This window comes from Podarcis erhardii, assembly GCF_964252035.2.
Source record: "Podarcis erhardii genome assembly, chromosome: 13".
Taxonomy (NCBI): domain Eukaryota; kingdom Metazoa; phylum Chordata; class Lepidosauria; order Squamata; family Lacertidae; genus Podarcis; species Podarcis erhardii.
Window position 1 is genome coordinate 23,257,899 of NC_138502.1, and position 24,393 is coordinate 23,282,291.

The 24,393-nt window shown below is 40.5% G+C and overlaps 3 protein-coding genes across 3 annotated transcripts; all 3 read right to left on the bottom strand.

The window, feature by feature from the left end:
• Positions 1 to 2,451: 2,451 nt before the first annotated feature.
• On the bottom strand, positions 2,452 to 8,813 carry LOC309326965 (olfactory receptor 14A16-like; the record flags this gene model as incomplete). Its single annotated transcript, XM_081835993.1, has 3 exons — positions 2,452 to 3,216; positions 7,527 to 7,759; positions 8,675 to 8,813. The coding sequence occupies 3 exons, from the start codon at positions 8,811 to 8,813 to the stop codon at positions 2,452 to 2,454; spliced, it is 1,137 nt and encodes a 378-aa protein (XP_081692119.1).
• Positions 8,814 to 14,561: 5,748 nt separating this feature from the next.
• On the bottom strand, positions 14,562 to 15,671 carry LOC309326966 (olfactory receptor 14A16-like; the record flags this gene model as incomplete). The annotated part of the gene is made up of 1 exon (XM_081835994.1): positions 14,562 to 15,671. Exon 1 carries the CDS (start codon positions 15,537 to 15,539, stop codon positions 14,562 to 14,564), a length of 978 nt encoding a protein of 325 aa, XP_081692120.1. The 5' UTR covers positions 15,540 to 15,671.
• A 5,374-nt stretch (positions 15,672 to 21,045) lies between these two features.
• LOC309326967 (olfactory receptor 14A16-like) lies at positions 21,046 to 23,897 on the bottom strand (the record flags this gene model as incomplete). The annotated part of the gene is made up of 2 exons (XM_081835995.1): positions 23,875 to 23,897; positions 21,046 to 22,037 (listed from the first exon to the last, which is right to left on the bottom strand). The coding sequence occupies exon 2, from the start codon at positions 22,015 to 22,017 to the stop codon at positions 21,046 to 21,048; it is 972 nt and encodes a 323-aa protein (XP_081692121.1). The 5' UTR covers positions 22,018 to 22,037; positions 23,875 to 23,897.
• Between the last annotated feature and the right edge of the window lie 496 nt (positions 23,898 to 24,393).

Below are 24,393 nucleotides of genomic sequence, written 5' to 3' on the forward strand. Positions count from 1 at the left end.
ATCATTTCCCAGAAGGCCTTCACCTTAGGGCATGTCCACCAGAGGTGAAAGAATGTTCCTTCACTTTCTCTGCATTTCCAACATTTATTATCAGACGAATTGTATATTTTGGCAAGTTTAACTGGGGTCATGTACCATCTATATATCATTTTCATTACATTTTCCTTCATAGCATTACATGCGGTGAAGTTCAGCCCAGTGGTCCACAACCTTTCCCAGTCTTCAAACATAATGTTATGCCCAATGTCCTGTGCCCATTTTATCATAGCCGATTTAACCATTTCGTCTTGTGTATTCCATTTTAGCAGCAAGTTATACATTCTAGATAGTACCTTGGTCTTTGGTTCTAACAATTCTGTTTCTAACTTCGATTTCTCCACCTGGAACCCTAACTTTTTGTCATTTTAAAAAACTTCTTTAATCTGAGCATAATGTAACCAGTCTCGCACCTTATCCTTCATTTTCTCCAAACTCTGCAATTTCCAATTGTCTCCATCTTTTTCTAATATTTCCCAATATTTTGGCCATTTGGCCTCCATATTGGGTCTTTTTCGGGCCTTAGCCTCCAGAGGTGAAAGCCACCTTGGAGTTTTATTTTCCAATAAGTCTTTATATTTTGTCCAGACATTAAACACTGCTTTCCTGACAATATGGTTCTTAAAGGCCTTATTGATCTTAACTTTGTCATACCATAAGTATGCATGCCAACCAAAAGCATTGTTAAAACCTTCCAGGTCCAGTACGTCAGTGTCTTCGAGAAGTAGCCAATCTTTTAGCCAGCAGAAAGCTGTGGCTTCATAGTACAACTTTAAGTCTGGCAGGGCAAAGCCCCCTCTTTCTTTCGCATCTGTTAATATCTTAAACTTAATTCTGGGCTTTTTGCCCTGCCAGACAAATTTAGATATATCTTTCTGCCACTTCCGGAAGCACTCCGTTTTATCCACAATCTGTAATGTTTGAAACAAAAACAACATTTTTGGCAATACATTCATCTTAATAGCAGCAATTCGGCCTAACAAAGAAAGCTTCAATTTTGTCCAACTATCCAAGTCTCTCTTAATTTCAGACCCACGGGTAGTTGTTTAAAGTCAAATTGTCCACAGGAAAAAGTCAGCGCTCTCCGGCAACAGCGATGCGGCTTCACTCCGTGAAAGAAGCAGTCGATTCAAAGCACCATGCCGCTCACCCCACTTCGCTCCGGATCCCCAAATTAGGGTTTCCCCACGAGTGGGGGGGCGCAAAAGGTGCCAGCCGAATCCCAAGTTCACAAGCTTCTCCCACCTGTGATTTCAACGGGTCTCCGCCTTCACCGTGGCAGTCAGACCCTAATTTCCACGGAGCAAATTCCTCCCGATCGGAGGAACTCCGCCATTGCCTGGAGGCGCCAACCTGGAAGTCCTCTCTTTAAACCTCTTCTCAGGATAGACTATTTCCACTTACAATGGGCATTTGTTTCACTGCCCTAGCAACTATCTTACAACCCCTTCTAAGATTTTTAATTCCCCTTCAAGGAATCAAATTGGTTATCCATGTTTAGCTACAGTAGTTCCTAATCTGAATCAGAATAGGTCCTTCTCTCTCCAGGTTGCTGTCTAAATGACAAACAGTGCCTATCAAACTGACATACAATCCCAATCTGTTTGACAGCAAAGTTCTGTATTTTTTACTCACCAGTTCTTCCAGATTGGTTGGTGTTCTAACAAACTCTGACTGCTGCTGACTCAAGATCTGTCCATTGCAGTCACATTTATCTATGCTGCTATTCCATCACACTTCCATTTCTTTCTAAGGGAATGGTGAATTCTTCTGGTCCCTGTTCTGTTCTTGTTCCAGAAGTGATGTAAAAATCTACACTGGCGGGTGATGAGGTGTGTCTCTTTTGTGTTTTCTCCTGAGCTTCCTTTAGATGGCAACATATTTTTGCAAAGAGGTTGTATTATTTCCCATGCATACTGACACTTCCCTATCACAGGGCAGTGTTTGTATTTCTGACTGCCTCCAACATGCCTGTACTTTTCGCTGAGATGTTAATTCAGATATGTGTGCGTGTGGCATTCCAGTAAATCTATGAAATCTAGGCAACGCCAAAAATCATTTCATTTAGGTGCTGTCGCTCCTTTGAAAACCTGAATACTCTGTTAAAATGGCTCTTTGCATGATGTGGGATGACAGAGTAGACAGGAAACATAACCTGTTACTATCCATAAACCAGAGGATTAAGTGCTACTGAGATGTGTTCAGCCTGTTGTAGGCCACTTTGAAAAGCATGCAAGTGAACAATGGGGTATAAACTTCAACATACATACATAAATGGATTATCAACATGCCATGTAATCTGACAAGCAAAGGAATGCAAGATGACCATGTGACACAGGGCAGATGTTGAGTCTGCATATATGAATTTATCAGGAAGATTTAACTTGAAATGGTGCTATATTCCAGGAACTCCCTTTAATTCCACCTTTTCAGAACAAGCCTGGAAAATATATCCAGAGGAGATTTCCTCAAACCCAACAGTTTTGATAATGCATTTTTTATCTCCTTATTCCTCAGGCTGTAGATTATTGGATTGAACATGGGTGGTACAATGGTATACATCACAGTTATTGCAAAGTCCCCATTAGATGTAGTTTTTGAGGGAGGCCTAAGGTAAGCAAAACTTCCTGTGAAACAAAATACAGAGAAGACAACAAGGTGAGGTATGCAAGTGGAGAACGCCTTTTTCCTTCCCTCAACAGAAGGGATTTTTAGAACTGCAGTAAAGATGTGCACATAAGTGACAACAATGAAGACAGAACATCCAGACACAACTATTATACTCACCACTATAGCTCCAATTTCCATTAGGTAGAAGTTTGAGCAGGCAAGTGTAAGTAACTGTGGGATCTCACAAAAGAACTGATTGACAATGTTGGAGCAGAAAGGGGTTGCAAAAGTTGCACTTGTGTGCATGACTGCATTAAGAATTCCAGCAACCCACACACCAGCAACCATTTGTTTGCAGGCTGCCCTGTTCATCACCATTTCATATTGTAATGGATTGCAAATGGCAACATAGCGATCATATGCCATGACTGTAAGAAGGGCAACATCAGATGATACAAAGAAAAAGAATAAGAGCACTTGAGCAATGCATCCACTGTAAGAAATGTGTCTGGTATTCATGAGAGAATTCACGATGGATTTGGGGATGGTGACTGAAACAGCCCCTAGGTCCTGGATGGCCAAGTTCATCAGAAAGAAGTACATGGGAGTGTGAAGGTTGTGGTCAAAAGCTACAGCAGAGATGATGAGAAGATTCCCAAAGACAGTTGCCAGATACAATGCCAGGAACAGAGAGAAGTGTAGAATCTGCAGTTCCCGTACAGCTGAAAACTCCAGGAGCAGAAATTCAGAGACAGAGGATTCATTGCCTATCTTTGCATTCATTACTAAAATGATTGGTGCTTCTAGAAGAAAACAGGAAGGTAAGTATAGGTTTAAGTCCTCTAGTGATAACAAATATTTACTACTTTGGAAGAGGATTTTTGGATGTTGAAGGTAAAAGAAAGAAGTGAACAAAAAAGGAGAAACAATTATTTTTTATTCAAATGAGAATTTAGCTTTCAATTCCATATATATATCATTAATTTTTTTTTTTTTTAAAAAACTACTACTGTTTCAAAACTACTAGATTGTGGTGTTTACAAGTTCTTGATGTTGATTGAATTCTAGAGGAGGAACACAGGAGTCCTTCTGCCATCATTTCCTTACTTGCTTTGTATGTGGAAATATGCTGAGGGCAGATGCACCTTGAGAGAATCCCCATATTTACAAAACATATTTTGATATTGTAGTTCATGGTCAAAACTGAAGTAACTCTTAAATATAGGGGGATAACTTGCTGCCTGTATGATGCAAATTCAAAATCAAGTTTCTTCTATTAAATTCCAATGTCCATAACAATCTGGGTCCTGGACATGTTAAAAGCTTGATTCCTGATATCCCCCTTCACTCAGTGAGTCTTTTGCAGGAGTAACGGATAATAGTTCCATAAGACTCACACACTTGGCTCATACTCACCTGTATTTTGTATTCTAGGCCTAATGTTTAGTACTCCTTCTTAGTTAAGATCACACAGGTTTCAACTATTTTTACCTTTGTTATATGTTTTCAACCTTAATGCATGCTGCACACAAACCACATTGTTTTGCATGTAAAATGTATAGGCTTACAACTGCTTTGCACTTACCCAGATATTTTGGCTGCCACATTATGCTAAGCCAAGGCAAGGTTCTTCAGCTCCCTCCTCACTCACTTGGAGCAGTAATGAAGTTTTTTTCTTGGTTAATATTCATGGTTAGTGAGGAGAGAGTCTAACCACTAGTCTTGGCTTGGATGATAGGCTAAAACAAAACTTGCTGTAGCTTGAGCTGACCATAAAAAGCATCATGGAGGAGCAAAGCTATTGTACTCTTCTCTCCATGAGATTCAATATTTGTGCAGTCTTCCTAAGATAAAATTTGGTTTAGCATGTCATGGAAGCCAGATCATTGGGTATTCTACGTGAGTCTAAATAAGTTGCAGGAACCACAACAAGCATGTTTTCCCATTCTACACAATACAGTATAGAAGTATTGTCTGCGTTTAGTCCTCTGAAAACTACCCAGGTATCACAAAAGTTATAAACATATACTGGTAAATAGCTTACTCTTTTCCTTAATAGAAAGTAGATTTCCAGATGCAAGTTCTTCATCACTTCATTTTCATCTGTATTTTAGAAAATCACCCCATCCTTTTGTTCTGTAACATTGAACATATGGGTATACTCTTGCAGAATAAAGCTTTTAACATGGAGTGGAAAATTATAACCTCTCTCTCTCTCTCTCTCTCTCCCTCTCTCTGTGTGTATATGTGTATATGTGTGTGTACACACACACACACACACACACACACACACACACACACACATATATATATAATGCACTCCTCAGAGTTTGGTCTCAAGAGCCCAAAACAAATTAGCTATTGTGTCTCTGGAAACTTGGACTCAGGAGTTCCACTAAAATAAAAGCAGTGTTTCTAAAGACTTAGCCCCAGGAGTCTAACACAAATAATCAAAGTATGTAAAAAACAAAACAAAACTTCCAGTTTTTAGACAGCACACTTTCTAATATTTAAAATAATAATATTGCTACATAAGTCTGTCTGGAACCTTCTGGTTTCAACTGGACTTTCTCAGACTCATCTCTTTCTTTCTTTTTAAGTAATGTTTTTATTTATTTTCATGGTACTGAGTTTTATGATGTATGACTGGCTCAGTGTTCCCCGCACCTTCTCTACCCCCCCGCCCCGCTGTGTTTTGGTCAATGCTCTAAATTTGTGTTCAAATCTTTAGACTATGTTAGCATGCCATGTCTACAGAACATGAAGTTCTTTTCATTTATTCATAAAGATTCCATACATTTGAGTACTTCCAGCCTTGTGAGGTCCAAAGGAACTTTGCAAGGAACATGTGTCACTGGTCTTTTTGGCTATAAAATTTAGATTTTATATACATCGTTCACTTTGCCCATACCTCCAAAAACATAAGGGTACCTCTGTTCAACGTGAATGTCTTGTTTAGCAAATTGCGTGTCATCTTTCAATGAATCCCAGAGCATGACTAGTTTTTTCTTCAAGCAATGGTTCTGTATTCCCATACGCTATCACAAATAAGATGAACTCTTTCTGTTCTGGGAAGCTGACCCCCAATTTCCTGTGTAAAACTACTTTCCCCGTGTGGAACTCAATTCTTACATTTTCCAAAAGGATGTGGTTTTGTTTTTTAAGATTATGAGAAATTGTGTCAGTGGCCACTGTGTCAGATTCCCTCACTAAAGATGGGAGGTGGGAAACATGACCACTTTCCTGGGTTTCTAAAAGATACAACTCTCCCTAGTAACAACACTGGAGACATTTTAACTTTTTGTCAGTAAAAAAGCAGCCATGTGTTCTTCTTATGGGGAGGATGCCCTGTGTCGACTTATCTGCCACCAAAGGTTCAAAGTAATGAGGAGGCACTTCTGGAACAAAGATAGAATTTTATAGAATTACATTCATTGAGGATTCAAACTTAATAGTCACTCTCTTAAGGCACAACACTTCATTTTAGAAATGTTACTTGAGTGGGATGCAATAGTTTCAGGCAAAAACTCTTTACACAGAACTTTTAAACCCCAGTCAAAACACTAGTTTAAAACTAGTCTCAGGATAGACTTTTCCCAACTAAAATGGATATTCGTGTCACTGCCTAGCAAGAATCTCACAGCCCCTTCTAGGGTTTTTTCCATAGCCTCAAGGAAGCAAATTGGGTAGCCCTCTAAAACTAATCCCGAAATCCAATCAGAACAGGTGCTTCTCATCTGAAGTTCCTAAACAAGGGTTTATCCACATTTTTCCTTTTACAATGGCTAGAAACGAAGGATGTGAGTGGGTTTTTTCCTCTCCTTTCTTTAGGAAAACCCACTTTAGCTTTAAATAAAAATAAATGACAATCCAGATGAATGCACTGGGTCAGAAAGAGTACACATACACTATATGACAGACATTCCCTCTCTAAATGTACAATTAACAGGCTATGTGAACAGAGATGCAACATTATTAATGGTACATCTATGCTGGAGGAACACAAGATGTCCTTGTGACAACTGGCAGATTTTGAGTCTGCATATCAACATGTTTCTAGAGGCTGTAACTGGTCATAATATCTCCACAGATCCCAATGCTTATACCTACAGAGAGAAGTGTAACCGTTTCAGTATAAGTCTGGAAAAGATATTAATAGAAGAGTGCTTCACACCCAAGAGCTTTGATACAGCATTTTTAATCTCCTTATTTCTCATGCTGTAAATTATTGGATTGAACATGGGTGGTACAATGGTATACATAACAGTTACTGCTAAGTCCCCATTAGATGGAATTTTTGAGGGAGGCCTAAGATAAGCAAATGCTGCTGTGAAACAAAATACAGAGAAGACAACAAGGTGAGGTATGCAAGTGGAGAAGGCCTTTTTCCTTCCCTCAACCGAAGGAACTTTCAGAACCACAGTAAATATATGTACATAAGTGACAACAATGAAGACAAAACATCCAGACATAAGTATTAGACTCACTACTATAGCTCCAATTTCCATTAGGTATATGTTAGAGCAGGCAAGTGTAAGTAACTGTGGGACCTCACAGAAGAACTGATTGACAATGTTTGAGCAGAAAGGAGTCACAAAAGTTGCACTAGTGTGCATGGCTGCATTGAGAAAGCCAGAGACCCACACACCAGCAACCATTTGTTTGCAGGCTGCCCTGTTCATCACCATTTCATATTGTAATGGATGGCAAATGGCAACATAGCGATCGTATGCCATGACTGTAAGAAGGGAAACATCAGATGATGAGAAAAATAAAAATGAAAGAACTTGAGCAATACATCCAGCGTAAGATATGTGTCTGATATTCATGAGGGAATTGGCCATCGATTTAGGGATGGTGACAGAAACAGCCCCTAGGTCCTGGATGGCCAAGTTCATCATAAAGAAGTACATGGGAGTGTGAAGATGGTGGTCAAAAGCTATGGCAGAGATGATGAGAAGATTCCCAAATACAATTACTATGTACAATACCAGGAACAGAGAGAAGTGTAGAATCTGCAGTTCCCGTACAGCTGAAAACTCCAGGAGTAGAAATTCCGAGATAGAGGATTCATTGCCTATCTTTGCATTCATTACTAAAATGACTGGTGCTTCTAGAAGGAAACAGGAAGACAAGCACAGGTTTAAGTCCTCTTCTAATAATCAATATTTGTTATCCAATACTGCTTCAGATATGATTTTTGTGGGATATAGATTTTTTTAAAAGTAGTGAACAAAATAGTGTAATAATAAATCTTCATCTAAAGGAGATGTTAGCTTTCAACTCCATATATGTTAAAATAAATTACTGCTAAGTAGTCTTTTTTCTTCTGGGAATTATAGGGGTAGAGCTACCCAAAGAGCATTGAAATTTATTCATGTATGCTACTACAACGGCAAGAAAGTTATTTTCCCAAAAACTGAAAGAAAAAGAAGAATCGACAAAAGAAGAATGGATACAAAAACTTATGGACTATGCAGAAGTGGCAAAATGTACTGGAAAAATAAGAAATCAAGCTAACAAACATTTTATTAAAGAATGGACTGAGGTAGGCGGAGACCTCCAGGTATCCCACCTGGGAGGAGGCGAAGCCAAGCCTGTGGTGATGGTGCCACATAGGGTCCAGGGGGCTGCACATGACCACACAAAGGGCACCCCCCATTTAATGTGGGGAGCAGTCATTATTGAATATTTATGAACAAATTGTTGTACTAAGCTGCAGTTTCATAAGAGTATATAATTAAAGTAGATGAATGAAAGAATCCGTTAAGATAATTTAGAATATGCTGGAAATGAAAATAAAAATAAAAATTAAGGAACCACAGAATGTGTCGAGTTTTGAAATGATAAAATAATTTTAAAACTATTGAAATGTATATAACTGACAACCATAAATAAAAAAAAATAAACTACTGCTGTTTCAAAACTAGTAGATGGTGCTGCTCACAAACTGGATCCACAACATAGTTCCCCCACCCCTATTATGGGGGGAGTGATGCCCTTTACGCCAGAGCGGCATCACGATCACCCCAGGCCTCTTTTGGCCAATTGTGATTGAGTGGGCTGGATGCTGCCACTTCTGTAGTTCTATGTCCATCTTTGGCATATTTTCTGTCTATGTGGAAGTCTGCAGAAACAATGTGGAGAGGGGAGATGCCTCTCGCCATCATCTCCATATTTACAACACACATTTTGATAATTACTTAGAATTTAGTAATACTTAAATATAGGAGGATGATTAGGTGCCCATATAATGGAGACTAAAATTTGTGGGGTTTGTGTTAATTTCCAGTGCAATGCCCATCACAACTTGAGTCTACAATACCTTAACAGCTTGTTTCCTTACATCCCTATTTGATCAGTGAGGTCTTTAGCTGAATCACTGGTAGTGGTTCCACATAGCTCAGACACAGAGCACATACTTCCCAGGAGGCATGTATTCAGTATTCTGGGCTCAATGCTTTGCAACTCCTTCCTAGTTCAGATCACAGAGGTTTCAAGTGTTTCAATCTTTGTTTTATGTTTTTAACCTTAATGTGCGCTGTGGACAGACCACAGTCTTCTAAATGTACAAATGTATAGACTCTTGGAGAGAAGCTTCCAGCTGCTTTGCTGCTCCCCAGATCTTTTTGCTGCCACACTATGACAAGACAAGACAAGACAAGACAAGCAAAGTGCTAAAACTCTCTCCTAACTCACTAGGAGCTGCAGTGAAGGTTTGTTCTTGGTTGCAGCTCATAGTTGGCGAGGAGAGAGGCTAACCACTAGTCCTGGTTTGGATGGTGTGCAAGTCAAAACCTGGAGTAGCTTACAATGACAGTAAAAAGGAGCACGGAGGAGCAAAGCTCCTGTAATCTTCTTACCAGGACATTGCACATTTGTGAAGTCTCACTAAGTTAAGAATTGGCTTAGCTTGTCATGGAAACCAGGTCACTGGGTTTTCTATGTGCAGTCTATATAGGTTTCAGGAGAGACCACATAACAAGCAGGATTTCGCATTCTACACAATACACAATAGTTGATTTAACCCTCCAAAAACTACACAGGTATCACTAAAGTTATAAAAATAGAAATATCTTACTCTTTTCCTTTAAATAAATTTCCAGATGAAATTTCTTTATCACTTCAAGATGTTCTGTATTCTTTTAGCCACCCATTGATCTTTTTTTTCCTTTTTCTTTTAATCTCTTCCTCCTTTTCTTCTGAGGCAGTGAAAATGTTTCTATACTCTTGCAGAATGAAGAGTTTACCGTGGAGTGGAAATTTATTACTATTGTTACAGTTATGTTCCTAGGAGTTTGGTCTCAAGAGCCTCAATCAAATCAGCAATTGTGTTCCTTGTTGGTTGGACTCAGGAGCCCCACAAAAAGCAGCAGGAGTGTTTGTTAAGCCTTGGTCCCAGGTGTCCAACACAAATCCATCAAAGTATGTAAACTTCCACCTTAAACATTGCTCATGAAAATATTTAAGCTGGAATAAACCACAGACGCTTAGATTTATTTATGTTCCTGTTTCTAAAAAAACCACCATATAATTTAATACTAATAATAGTGATGATGTTAATGCCATATAAGTCTTTCTGGAACCTTCTTGTTTCAACTGGACCTTCTCAGACTCATTTCTGATAGTTGTGTGAGGTATAACTAGCTCAGTGTTCCCCATGTACAGTAATTTCCCCTTACCCACTGTGTTCTCCCATTTAGGATATCTGGAGGAGATGCTGTTTATTGCATTTTAATATATGCTCATCTGAGGTCTGTATTTTATACTGTCTGAGAGCTAGTTCTTCATTAACACCATCCCTATGTGTCCCTGAGATACCATCATGCATTCAACCCTCACCTTTGGTTGCAGAGGAGTCTGTGCTCATAACCCTGTTCCATAATATCATTTTTGTCTCAGTATCTTATGTATCTGGGACTGGACACCTTGTGTTAAATCAGAGTTAAGGTGTTAACATGCATGGTGGCCTGGTCCTGAGTTTTCTATGAAACAAGAGCTCATCAAGGGAGCTTCCCTGCTTTAAGGATGTGGCCCTGTAATTGTGTGTCAAGGCCCCTAAGGCACCCCCAAGAGAAATAAAGACACAAGGACACAGCATTTTAGGTTAATGTTAGTTTAGGCCACAACTTTATTGGTTACAGAATGTGAGCGGTATTGGCTTAGGCATTGGCAACAACAGACTACACTCCTGCCTGCCTTGCAGGAAGTCTGTAAGTGTAAACCACCAGTAGGGGGAGCCCTGCTGATGCAGATCAACTTGAGCATCCCCTGGATTCCTGAAGGGATCTTGGCATGGGCCTAGCCACTCCACAGGCTTTGGATGAGATCCATATCCCCAGATTCCTTTAACGAAATACCCTTAAGCATGGAGTGGCAGGTGATGGCTGCACCTTTCCTCCCCCACACAACACTATTCCAATGCCTAAGCACCACACGAGCCCAAAGCTCACCACCAATACCTTCACACCTGCAACCAACCTCTTATGCCTTTGATAATATCGGCCAACCAAACATTAAGACTAGAAGTAACATGAAAAAATTTCTTAAGTACCTGTGATGCAAACTTACGGCCCATGCCGGGGGGGGGGGGGGATAGCTCTCAAGTGTGACTATTTCAGGGTTCTTTTGATTGAGTTAGCACAATGGTTATTTCTCCAAGCACATTAAAACTTAACTGGATTCCCTGTAAAAATACTTCAGCTAGAACAAATCATAGACACTTAGCTTAGCAAATATGTGAAGATATTTACTCACAGAGTTTCAAACCTTACAGCAAGCAAGTCTCTATCTATTGGCAGTACAAAAATTAAAGAAGTAAAAGTGATCTCGAAAAGTGACTCGGAAATAGAAGAGCTTCATTTCCTTGCAAAAAGGAACATGCAAACTTTTGGTTGCATGTTAAGATTCCCAGGAGCTTCCCAATAATAAAGACACAATTGACAAGGAATTTAGTTTTTGGTTATTGGCAAAATTTTGGCCACAATTAAATTGATTACACATAGTGAGTGGTTTGTTTAGGCGTTGGTTCCTGACTAGCTGCACCTGACCTCAGCAGGACAAGACTGACGACTCGGCCCCACCATATTGTCAGTACAGGTAAACATCATGGGGGAGCATTGGTATGGTCACGTGACTCAAGTTCACCCCAAAATGCTCCCAGGGACTCTTGCGTGGCCCTACCCCCCAAAAGGTGTCGACAAAAGCATGGCGAGTCCCTGGATTCCTTTAACGGAATACCTGTTGCGCATTGGAGGGGCCAGGTTATCTGACCTCCCCTCCAGACCACCTTGAACCAATGCCTAACCGCCACAAAAGCACCTGTGCTCACCGCCAAAAATTATTACACCTGCTACCAAACCTTTAACCCCGCTGACACTTTAGTCAGCCAAACATCATTGCATGGACAGGCGGAGTCCCCCAAACCCTGGGTGGCCCCCTTGTGGAATAACGACTCAAGACAACGTGCTATGGGATTAAAATTAGCCACAACTTTATTATGTTTCAGTTATGGGTAGACCTTGGCTCAGGCATTGGGCGTGTATCCCTCCCAGTCCCCTGCCGGGGATATGGGAAACATCAGGGTTGTGGGGGGAGGGGAGATGGGCTGGCTCTGGAGAACATAGGTTCAATCAGAGAGAGCCCACCCCTGTTAAGCTGCCATCGCAGGGGAGAGCAATGACAACCTCTAGGCATACGGCTAAAGCCTCCCCCCAAACAACCCCTTTAACGGGGAACCCTGGGATCGCCGCCACAAAGAGGAGGGGACGTGGGTCACCGCTGCACCCCCCCCCCATTTAGGGAAGATAGATTAAAGGATTCCGCCCAAGGCCTGATACCGCCACGTTTGTGACGTTTTGCTATGGGCAAGGCAAACCTGCCAATGCAGGAGAATTCTTTCCAGCCCTCAACAGCAACCTTAACGTTGCAGTGCCCGCGTACCTGTGGAGAAAAGGTTAACCTGCAGAAGAAGTCTTAACTGAGGATGGGTAGGGTGGGAGAAGCTCTGGAGCCAACTGACGATTCCCAGGTAAGATCCTCCCCCTATTGTGTGGGCAGGTAGTCCCTCCCCCTACCTGGCCTGATCACCTTGGCAACGCCTCTCCAGGCAGGATTGGGCAACTGGCTGAGGTAGGCGGAGACCTCCAGGTATCCCACCTGGAAAAGGTGGAGCCAAGCCTGTGCTAATGGTGCCGCATAGGGTCCAGGGGGTTGTGCACGACCACGCAAAGGGTGCCTCCCATTTAATGAGGTGAGTGGTCATTTCCAGAATCAGAAAGATGTACTCCATCTGACCTGTACAAAACCCCATCTTTGAAGGAAATGCCTGCATGGTGGATAACCGCACCTCCCAAGGCTAGGACCTTCTTGGCCACTGCACCATCCACGCACTTTCTGGCCTTCTCGGTGGCAGCTGGGCAGTGGCTGCCATGTCACACATGTCACTGAAGCAGTTGCAACCAAAATATTTTGAGTTCAGGGAGAGCTGACATCAACTCATCCAAGTCCTCTTGCACACGGGAAAGCAAACTTATGCTGAGGGAAGACGGCAAACCTTTTTGCGCAGCTGCACCACCAACGCTGGGGAAGACATTCACAGGTCACACTTGACCGCACCAAAGGGAGGAACTCCTCCCAAAGCATTCCCTATCTGGACATACAGGATACGTTCACATGGGCAGGAAGGCCATGATGGCACTCCAGTCCAGACTTGTCAGCGCGCTTGCCAGCCCAGTGCATGATGCTGTGGACAACAATCCAAATGGCATCATTGGCGACGCTTCCTGATGTAATCCTTGTCAGCGTCAGACAAGCCTTATTCATAATCCTGTCCACTGACAGGCCCCAGTGTGCAGCCTTTGTAGCAGCACCTATTGGGAAGGAATTAGGCAGTAGGCAAGTCGCAGGCTGCAATAACTGGCGCACAACATGAGCAAATTGATGCCTGGCTAACAGGGACCCGTTTTAGTGCTCTAGGAGTGGGCCAGGCCCCAGGGGGATGAAGAGCCCTAGGCAAGGGCCTGCCTCACCAGTGACCGGAAGCCTGATGGTGGCACCCCTGCCCACTAGGTCTGTCTTAGAGCTCCTGACTCTAATAACAAGCTCCAAAGCAGATAAGGAAAAGTCCTGAAGCAATAAGCCTCCAGACTCTCCACCCCATGCTGGCTCCAACACAATTTCCCCAACTCTCAGTACACCAAAACTGCAATGGAATACTGAAAGGAGTCTTGCCTCAATCTTTAACCAGAGACAAGTCTTAACTTGTTGTGGATACTGCATAGAAGGTCAAAATTGACCGATTTCCTGCCCGCTGTCCTGTGAGGTTGGAGCCTATTCCCACCTTCCAAGGCCCTGTGCATGACAAACTTTTCACAAAGGTCTCTGGAAAAGAAAGCTTTATTATAACAGAAATTGCAGTGGACTGAAATCTGATAGTTTTCAGCACGTCCGTTCTGCAGCAGGTGGGCCAACACTATGAACTGTGCTCAGAAATGTACTGGGAGGCAATTTAGGTCTTTCAAGACCAGTGTTGTCATTTAATCTAGGTGCTGTCACTCCTCTGAAAACCTGAATAGTCTGTTAAAATGGATCTTTGCATGATGTGGGGTGACAGAGTAGACAGGAAACATGACCTGTTACTATCCATAAACCAGAGGATTAAGTGCTACTGAGATCTGTTCAGCCTGTTGTAGGCCACTGTGAAAACCATGCAAGTGAACAATTGGGTATAAACTTCAACATACATACATAAATGTATTCTCAACATGCCATGAGATCTGACAAGCAAAAGTGTGATAGAGCTGAGCTGAAGGAATGCAAGATGACCATTTGAAACAAGGCAGATGTTGAGTTTGAATATCTGAATCTATTAGCAAAACTTAACTTGAAATGATGCTGTGTTCCAGGAGCGCCCTTTAATTATACCTTTTCAAAACAAGCCTGGAAGATATATACAGAGAAGATTTCCTCAAACCCAACAGTTTTGATAAAGAATTTTTGATCTCCTTATTTCTCATGCTATAGATTATTGGATTGAACATGGGTGGTACAAGACTATACATCACAGTTAATGCAAAGTCCCCATCACATGGAGTTTTAGAGGGAGGCCTAAGGTAAGCAAAACATCCTGTGAAACAAAATGCGGAGAAGACAACAAGGTGAGGTATGCAAGTGGAGAACGCCTTTTTCCTTCCCTGTACAGAAGGGATTTTCAGAACTGCAGTAAAGATGTGCACATAAGTGACAACAATGAAGACAAAACATCCAGACGCAACTATTACACTCACCACTATAGCTCCAATTTCCATTAGGTAGAAGTTTGAGCAGGCAAGTGTAAGTAACTGTGGAATCTCACAAAAGAACTGATTGACAACGTTGGAGCAGAAAGGGGTTGCAAAAGTTGCACTTGTGTGCATGACTGCATACAGAAGGCCAGCGACCCACACGCCAGCAACCATTTGTTTGCAGGCTGCCTTGTTCATCAACATTTCATATTGTAATGGATTGCAAATGGCAACATAGCGATCATATGCCATAACTGTAAGAAGGGAAAAATCAGATGAAAAAAAGAAAACAAATAAAAGAACTTGAGCAATGCATCCACTGTAAGAAATGTGTCTGGTATTCATGAGAGAATTCACGATGGATTTGGGGATGGTGACTGAAACAGCCCCTAGGTCCTGGATGGCCAAGTTCATCAGAAAGAAGTACATGGGAGTGTGAAGGTGGTGGTCAAAAGCTATAGCAGAGATGATGAGAAGATTCCCAAATACAGTTGCCAGATAGAATGCCAGGAACAGAGAGAAGTGTAGAATCTGCAGTTCTCGTATTGCTGAGAACTCCAGGAGCAGAAATTCAGAGACAGAGGATTCATTACTTATTTTCTCCTTCATTAATAAAAATTTTCCTGTCACTGGAAGAAAACAGAAAGATAAACATTGGTTTAAGTCCTCTTGTGATAACAAATATTTACTACATTTGAAGAGGGTTTTTGGATGGGTTGAAGGTAAAATAAGTGAACAAAAAAGGAGAAACAAATATTTATTTAAATGAGAACATAGCCTTAAACTCCATATAGATAATATATCATTATTTTAAAATAAACTTCCCACTTTTTCAAAACTAGTAGATGTTCTCAAGTTCTTGAAGTTTAATGTTGCCACTGCTAGAGGAGGAACACAGGAGTCCTACTGCCATCATTGCCATACTTGCTTAGTATATGGCAATATGCAGAGGACAGATGTACCTTGAGAGAATTCCCATATTTACAAAAGGTATTTTGATATTGTAATTCAGCATCAAAACTGAAGTAGCTCTCAAATATAAGGGGATAACTTGCTGCCTATATGATGCAGATTCAAAATCAAGTTTATTCTATTAAATGCAATGTCCATAACAATCTGGGTCATGGACATGTTAAAAGCTTGATTCCTAATATCCCTGTTCTTTCAGTGAGGTCTTTGGCAAGAGTCACTGATAATAGTTCCACATGTCTCACACACTTGGCACATACTCACCTATATTCTAAATTCTAGGCCTAGTGTTTAGCTCTCCCTGCTAGTTAAGATCACACAGGCTTCAACTGTTCTTATCTTTGTTATATGTTTTTAACCTTAATGCATGCTGTGCACAAACCACATTGTTTTGCATGTAAAATGTACAGGTTCAAAGCTTCTTTGCTCTTCCCCAGACCTTTTTGCTACCTCATTATGCTAAGACAAGAAAAGGTGCTTCAGCTCTCTCCTCACTCACTTGGAGCTGCAGTGAAGGTTTGTTCTTGGTTGAAGTTCATGGTTGGTGAGGAGAGAGGCTAACCGCTAGTCCTGTTTTGGATGACATGCTGAAACAAAACTTGGTGCAGCTTGAGCTGACAGTAAAAAGGATCATGGAGGAGTATAGCTACTCTGCTTTCCTCTCCATGATGTTCAACATTTGTGCAGTCTTCCCAAGATATTATTTGGTTTAGTATGCCATGGAAACCAGGTCATTGGGTATTCTATGCAAGTCTCAATAAGTTCCAGGAGAGACCGCAACAAGCAGGTTTCCTGATTCTACACAATACACTATAGAAATATTGTCTGTGTTTACTCCTCTGAAAACTACAAAGGTATCACTAAAGTTATAAACTTATAAATATCTTACTTTTTTCCTTAATAGAAAGTTGATTTCCAGATGCAATTTCTTCATCACTTTATTTTCATCTTTTTAAATAATAATAATAATCATCCCATCCTTTTCTTCTGGAACAGTGAACCTATCTGTAGACTCATGCAGAATGAAGCTTTTACCATGGGGTGGAAAATTATAACATGTGTACACACACACACACACACACACAAACCCACACACACTCCTCAGAGTTTGGTCTCAAGAGCCTGACACAAATGATCAATTGTGTCCCTGGAAGCTTGGACTCAGGAGTCCCACAAAAATTAAAGCAGTGTTTCTAAAGACTTGGCCACATGATTCTAACACAAATAATCAGGGTATTTAAATAGAAATAAATAAACAATTTCCTGTTTCAAAATAGCACACTACATAACATTTAAAATAATAATAATGCTATATAAGTCTCTCTAGAACCTTCTAGAATCAGGTAGGTAGCCGTGTTGGTCTGCCATGGTGGAAATAAATAAATAAATCTTGAAAATATTATTAAAAAAACTATTCCAAAAAAATCCTTTAAAAGAATCAAGTCCTTTAAAAAAAAAAAGTCCTAAAACAGTCTTTAAAAGAATCCTTCCAAAAAAAAAAATTTTTTTTTTTTTTAAATTGTCCAGTAGCAGCTTAGAGACCAACTAAGTTATTCTGGGTGTAAGCTTTCGTGTGCATGCACACTTCTTCAGATACTCTGAAACAGAAGTCACCAGACCCTTATATATAGTGGGAAGTGGGGAGGAGTATTTCTCAGAAGGGTGGTGGGAATGGGTGCTTGGCTGATGGAACCGTCTGGTTTCAACTGGACTTACTTACACTCATTTCTTTCTTTCTTTTTTGAATAACGTTTTTATTTAGTTTCATGATACAGAGAGTTGTGTGACGTATGACTGGCTCGGTATTCCCCGCTCCATTTCCCCCCCTGCTGTGTTCCTCCCACTTCTGCCATTCTTTCTTCTCTTTTTCGATCTCCAGAAGAGTTGCTGTCTGTTGCATTGCAATGCTTTTTTTTTAACATAATTTTTATTAACAGGCCAATCATATCACATTATTTCAAATCATATTAATTCCAAATTATACAGCAACAAATTTTGTTGGGGGTACCCATACATCAAGCTCCGGACGAGAATCCAAACATCACTTCTATTACTGCATTAATTAAACAGTTCTATCCAGTTCTATCCAGATAGTCTCTTTTTTACTTTTTTCATTCTTGTTGTTGTCATATATTCCTTTCTTTGCGATCTCTGATAATCTTAACAGGCAGGTTAAGAACAAACATCGTCTGTGTGGGTTTTACGCACTCCATAAGTCATATTTCATAGGGACAGCCGCCATTTCACTCCTACTGCCAAAATTTATCTTCGGTCTGCCCATTAGTTGTCCAAGGCTTGTAAAATATCTCCTAGAGGGGTCTGCCAGGTTAAAGATCAAATTCCAAACATCGTTCACTTTCAAACAGTCCTGGTTCTCCTCCCCCCGTCTTTCTTAAACAAGCCTGTCTTGCGAGACGCTCAAGCCTGTCTTGCGAGACGCGCATTGCAATGCTTGCCTATCTGAGGTCACCTTTGGTTGTCAAGCTATCAGTGATATTATTTTTGTCTCAATCTCTTATGTAACTGAGACTGAACACCTTGTGTTACGTCAGAGTTAAGGTGTTTCGCACATTGTAGCCTGGTCCTGACTTTTCCATGAAACAGAAGCTCAGCAGGGGATCTTCCCTTTTCTAGTGATGTGACCTTGTAATTTAGTAATGCCAAATAAGAACCTGTGTTAGTCACTAGACTAAAGCCTCTGTATGTGGGACTAGAGGTAACATTGAATATATATATATATATATATATATATATATATATATATATATATATATTAAACTTCTTAAATATTTGTGATGCAATCTGAGGGTCATTATCATTCCTGAAAATCTGAGGTAACCATGCCTGGGAAAAGATAGCTCTCAAGTGCTATTCTCAATTGTGACTATTTTTGTATTTTTGTGTAATTTTGTTGCAGAAAGAGGTTTGGAAGGGGGATTCTTCAACCTCTCATAGTAGAGTTGATACAATTGTGATTTCTCCAAACACATTAAAACTTAGTTGGATTTACATCTGCCGTCCTCCACCTTTAAACAAACATTTTCCCTGAAAATACTTCAGCTATAATAAATGATAGACACTTTAGCTTAGCAAGTAGGTGAAGATATCTACTCACATAGTTTCAAAAGTTGCAACAGATAAATCTCCATCCATTGGAAGTAAATCAAGCAAAACAAAACAAAACAAAACAAAGAAGTAAAATGTTCTAAATGACTTAAAAGGAAAAGAGCTTGGTTTCGTTACAGAAAGGAAGATGCAATCTTTGAGTTAGCAAAGATGCAGCCTGTAAAATCACATTTTGGGAAGATTCAGTTCACTTGGGCTCTTTTGTAGCTGGGAGCCATGCTACAACTGCAGCTTATTCCAGGAAGCAGCAGAGTGGAGGGACAGAGACTGCTTGGAGTCTGCTAACTCCACCTACCTAGCAACTTGATCTCTGTTGGATCTAGGAAGCTTTGGATCTAGGAATTCTTTGTGTGGAATTACTTCCCCACTGTGAACTTCCTGTCCTCTATTTTGTTTTCTAAAAGGACAAGCTTTTTATTTTATTTTTAAGATTTTGAAAGATTGTGCCAGTGATCTCTGTGTCAGAGTCCCTCACCAAAGATCAGAGCTGGATAACATGATTCATTTTCTAGGTGTTTAAACAATTCAACTCTCCCAAGGTACAGTTTTAAATCTTTGTGGTAATGTGTGTTTATTTAAACTGCAGCCAGGTGTTCTACTTACAGGTATGTGAAGGATGCCCTGTGTCCACTTATTGCCAACCCAGAGGCCAAAGTAGTGAGAGGAAGAAAAATAAACTTTTAATGTATTTAAACTCATTGTGGGTTCCGGTTTAATGATAACTCTTTTAAGGCACAACACTTCATTTTAGACATGCTTATTTATGTGAGGCACGATATCTAGTTTCAAGCAGACACTATTTACAGAGAACTTTAAAACCCCAGTCAGCATTCTTACTGAAACCTCTTCTCGGGTTAGACAGTTTTCACCTATAATTGGCATTTGCCATAGCAAAAATCCCACAGCCCCTTCTAGGATTTTTATTTTCCCCTCAGGGAATCAAATTGGTAATCCCTGTTTAACTAATTCCTAATCCCAATCAAGGCATGTCCATGTCTCCCTAGGTTCCTATCTAAATGACATACAATCCCTATCTAGCCAATATGCAATCCTTCTATCTATTTAACTGTCAAATTCTGCATTTGTGACTCCAGATTGGCTTTTGTTCTAAACAACTCTGACTAGTTGCTGACTCAAGGTCTGTCCATCACAATCACATTTACCTGTGCTCCTGTGTCCAGCTCTTATACCCTCACATTTACAGATAGGTAGCCGTGTTGGTCTGCCATAGTCAAAACAAAAAATTCCTTCCAGTAGCACCTTAAAGATCAACTAAGTTAGTTCTAGGTATGAGCTTTCGTGTGCATGCACACTTCTTCAAAATGTGACCCTCACATTTGTCTCTAAGGGAGTGGTTCATTCCCTTGCCCCCTGGCCTGTTTTTATTACATTAGTGATGCAAAAGTCTGCCTCTGCGTTGTCCTGTATTTTCTTCTAATCCTGCCTTAGATGCCAACATACTTTTGTAGGTTGTATTTTTGCAAGCACTGTGACACTTCCTTATCAGAGGACTGTGTGTGTTTCTTTGACTGTCTCCAAACTGCATGCACTTCTCTTGTTGAGATGTTAATTCACATTCCAGTAAATCTGTGAATTCCTCCCCCCCTCACCCCAATATGTTCATCTAGGTGTCATCACTTTTGTGAAATCCTGAATACTCTGGTCAAATCACTGTTTGCATGCTGTTGGGGGACAGAGCAGACGAGAAATATGGCCTCTTACTATCCATAAATCAGAGGATTATGGTTTTCTGAAATATGTTCAGCCTGCTGTAGGCCACTTTTAGAATCATGCAACAGATCAGTGGGCTATAAGTAAGTACATAAATGGGTACATCAACAAGGCATGTGATCTGAAAAGCAAAAGTGTGAATGATCCAACTGAGCTGCATAAATGCAAGATGACCATTGTGACACAGGGCAGATGTTGAATCTGCATATCTAAATTTATCTGGAAGCTGTAACTGGCAATGATGATGTGTTTCAGGAACTCCCTTTAATTATTCTTACACACAGAGAGTTCACCTTTTCAGAACAATCCTGGAAGATATATCTAGAGAAGATTGCCTCAAACCCAACAGTTTTGATAAAGCATTTTTGATCTCCTTATTTCTCATGCTATAGATTATTGGGTTGAACATGGGTGGTACAAGACTATACATCACAGTTAATGCAAAATCCAGGTCAGATGGAGTTTTAGAGGGAGGCCTAAGGTAAGCAAAACATCCTGTGAAACAAAATACGGAGAAGACAACAAGGTGGGGTATGCAAGTGGAGAAGGCCTTTTTCCTTCCCTGAACAGAAGGGATTTTCAGAACTGCAGTAAAGATATGCACATAAGTAACAACAATGTAGACAAAACATCCAAACACAAATGTTATACTCACTACTAAAGCTCCAATTTCTGCTAGGTATAGATTAGAGCAGGCAAGTATAAGTAACTGTGGAATCTCACAGAAAAACTGATTGACAATGTTTGAGCAGAATGGAGTTGCAAAAGTTCCACAAGTGTGCAGAACTGCATAGAGCAGACCAGCAACCCACACACAAGCAATCAATTTTATACAGGCTGCCCTGTTCATCACCATTTCATATTGCAATGGATTGCAAATGGCAACGTATCGGTCATATGCCATAACTGTAAGAAGAGCAAACTCAGATGAGATAAAGAAAACAAATAAGAGGATTTGAGCAACACATCCAGCATAAGATATGTATCTGGTATTCATGAGAGAATTGGCTATGGATTTGGGGATAATGACTGAAATAGCTCCTTGGTCTTGGATGGCCAAGTTCATCAGAAAGAAGTACATAGGAGTGTGAAGGCGGCGATCAAACGCTACTGCAGAGACAATGAGAAGATTCCCGAATATAATTGCCAGATACAATACTAGGAACAGAAGGAAGTATAGAATCTGCATGTCTCGTATTGCTGAGAACTCCAGGAGTAGAAACTCAGACACAGCAGATTTGTTATCTATTTTTGCATTCATAACTAAAATGCTTTCTGCCTCTGAAATAAAACAGAGAGATGAACAGTGATTAAATCCTGTTCTGATAACAAATATTTACTAAACTCTATCTTAAAAATGTATCACAGTGGTTTACAAAACTGTAAAAACATAAATGTTCTATCTCTTTCCTTGCTATACTTTATGCATATGCTAAATGCAGCAGAAACAATCTGCAGAGGTAAGATGTCTCTCTTCATAATCTCCATACTCACAAAACACATTTTTATATTGTAATTCAATATTAGAATTGAAAAACTAGCTCTTAAGTCTCACAAGATAACTTGCTACCCAAATCAAGTTCAAGGTTCTTGTATTAAGTGACTATGTCAATAACAACTTAAGTCCAGGAGAGCTTAGGTGTCTGATTCCTTATATGCCTGTCTTATCACCAAGGTATTTGGCACATAGCTGTCAACTTACAGATTTGAAAATAAGGGACCAGCAGCCTTGAAAATAAGGGATCAGCAGCCAAAATAAGGGACCTGCAGCCTCACCTGTTCCAGGCACTCCAGTCTTCCTGTCCTCCTGCAGTCTGGTCAAACTCATGCTGGTAGCTTCGAGAACACTGTCCAACCAACTTTGTAACCAGAGGTTCAACTGAATAGAATCTGAATCACATGCACCACAAGGCCTATGCAGCCTCAACTTAAGATGGCTCCCCGGCCTAGCTTTGCACTGCAAAGTTTGCAGCAGCACGTGCAACAAAATGGCGTCCAGCATTCAAAAAACCCCTCAGCTTGCATTAACTAGCCACACACAAGACATGCAAGCTCCACCCCCCAGTCTTTCTTAGTCTTCTTATTGGGTGAGCAACACAGCCAAGCAACACAGTTGGAGCCTCCCTCCTCCCTGGCCGGCAGGGAGAGGAGCTGCTTCCTTTGAAATTTAAGGGACATCATTTAAGGGACATCCATCAATAAGGGACAGCAGCGGGACATGGTGCTGGAATAAGGGACTGTCCCTTCAAATAAGGGACACTTGACAGCTATGATTTGGCATATTCTCATGGTTCACCCAAATGACTTGTATCGTTATTCTGGGTCAAATTTTCTGGAACACCTTCCCAGCTAAGACCAGACAGAATTTAACTGGGTTTTTTTTTAAAAAAATAATAATATATATATATTTTTAATGCCCATTTTTAACCTTAATGCACACTGCACACAGAATATGTTTTTGTCGTTGTTTAGTCGTTTAGTCGTGTCTGACTCTTCATGACCCCATGGACCAGAGCACAGCAGACACTCCTGTCTTCCACCGCCTCCCACAGCTTGGTCAAACTCAAGTTCATAGCTTTGAGAACACTGTCCAACTATCTCTTCCTCTGTTGTCCCCTTCTCCTTGTGCCCTCAATATGTTTTTAAGAATATACAAATGAATGGGCTCCCAGAGAGAAGCTCACAACTGTTCTACTCCTCCTCAAATTTTTTTGCAGCTACACTGTGTTAAATTAAGCCAAGGTGATTATGCTCTCTCCTCACAAATTAGGATCTGTAATCAAGGTTTGCTCTTGGTTACTGCTGGTGGTTACTGAACAGAGAGCTTAATCACCAGTCCTAGTTTGGATGACATGCTAAGGGAAAGCTTGGTATAAGGACCAGGGGGGAGAACAGCTACTGTAGGTGTCTTTCCAGAAGGCTGCACAATTGTGAAACCTCACAAATCTAAGTTTTGTCTTGGCATGTCATGCAAAGCAAGCCATAGTGTATGCTGAGCACAGTATATATAGATATTAGGAGAGAACAATAAACCAGCATGATAGCACTATTGTCTGCATTCAGATCTCAGGAAACTACCCAGGCAATAACTAAAATTATAAAAATGCAAATGCCTTACTCTTTTTCTTAGTAGATAATATATTTCCAGATGCAATTTCATCACTACTTTAGGGTGTTCTGTATTCTTTGATCCACTCAATGAGCTTTGTTAAGAAATCACACTCTCCATTTCTTTCTGAGGCAGTGGAATTGTTTGTCTACCCTCACATTTGAAAATGTTTGTATACCCTTGCAAAATGATGCCTTTACTATGGGGAACAGAATTATTACTACAGTATTTATGTTCCTGGGAGTTTGATCTCAGGAGCACAACCCAAATTAGCAATTGTGTCCCTGGAAGCTTGTACTGAGTAGTCAAGAAAAAATCAGCAATAGTGTTTCTTGTGACTTGGTCCCAGGAGTGCAACACAAATAACCAATCAAAGTATGTAAATAAATGTTAACAGTCTCATCTATATTTCTGATAATGGGTCTCTTTAGGTACATGAGACTACATTAGCAAACATGAGCACTAAATTCTTCTTAACCACTAATTTGAATAAATCAGTGATCTGAACCAATAAAAAGTTTAAGATTA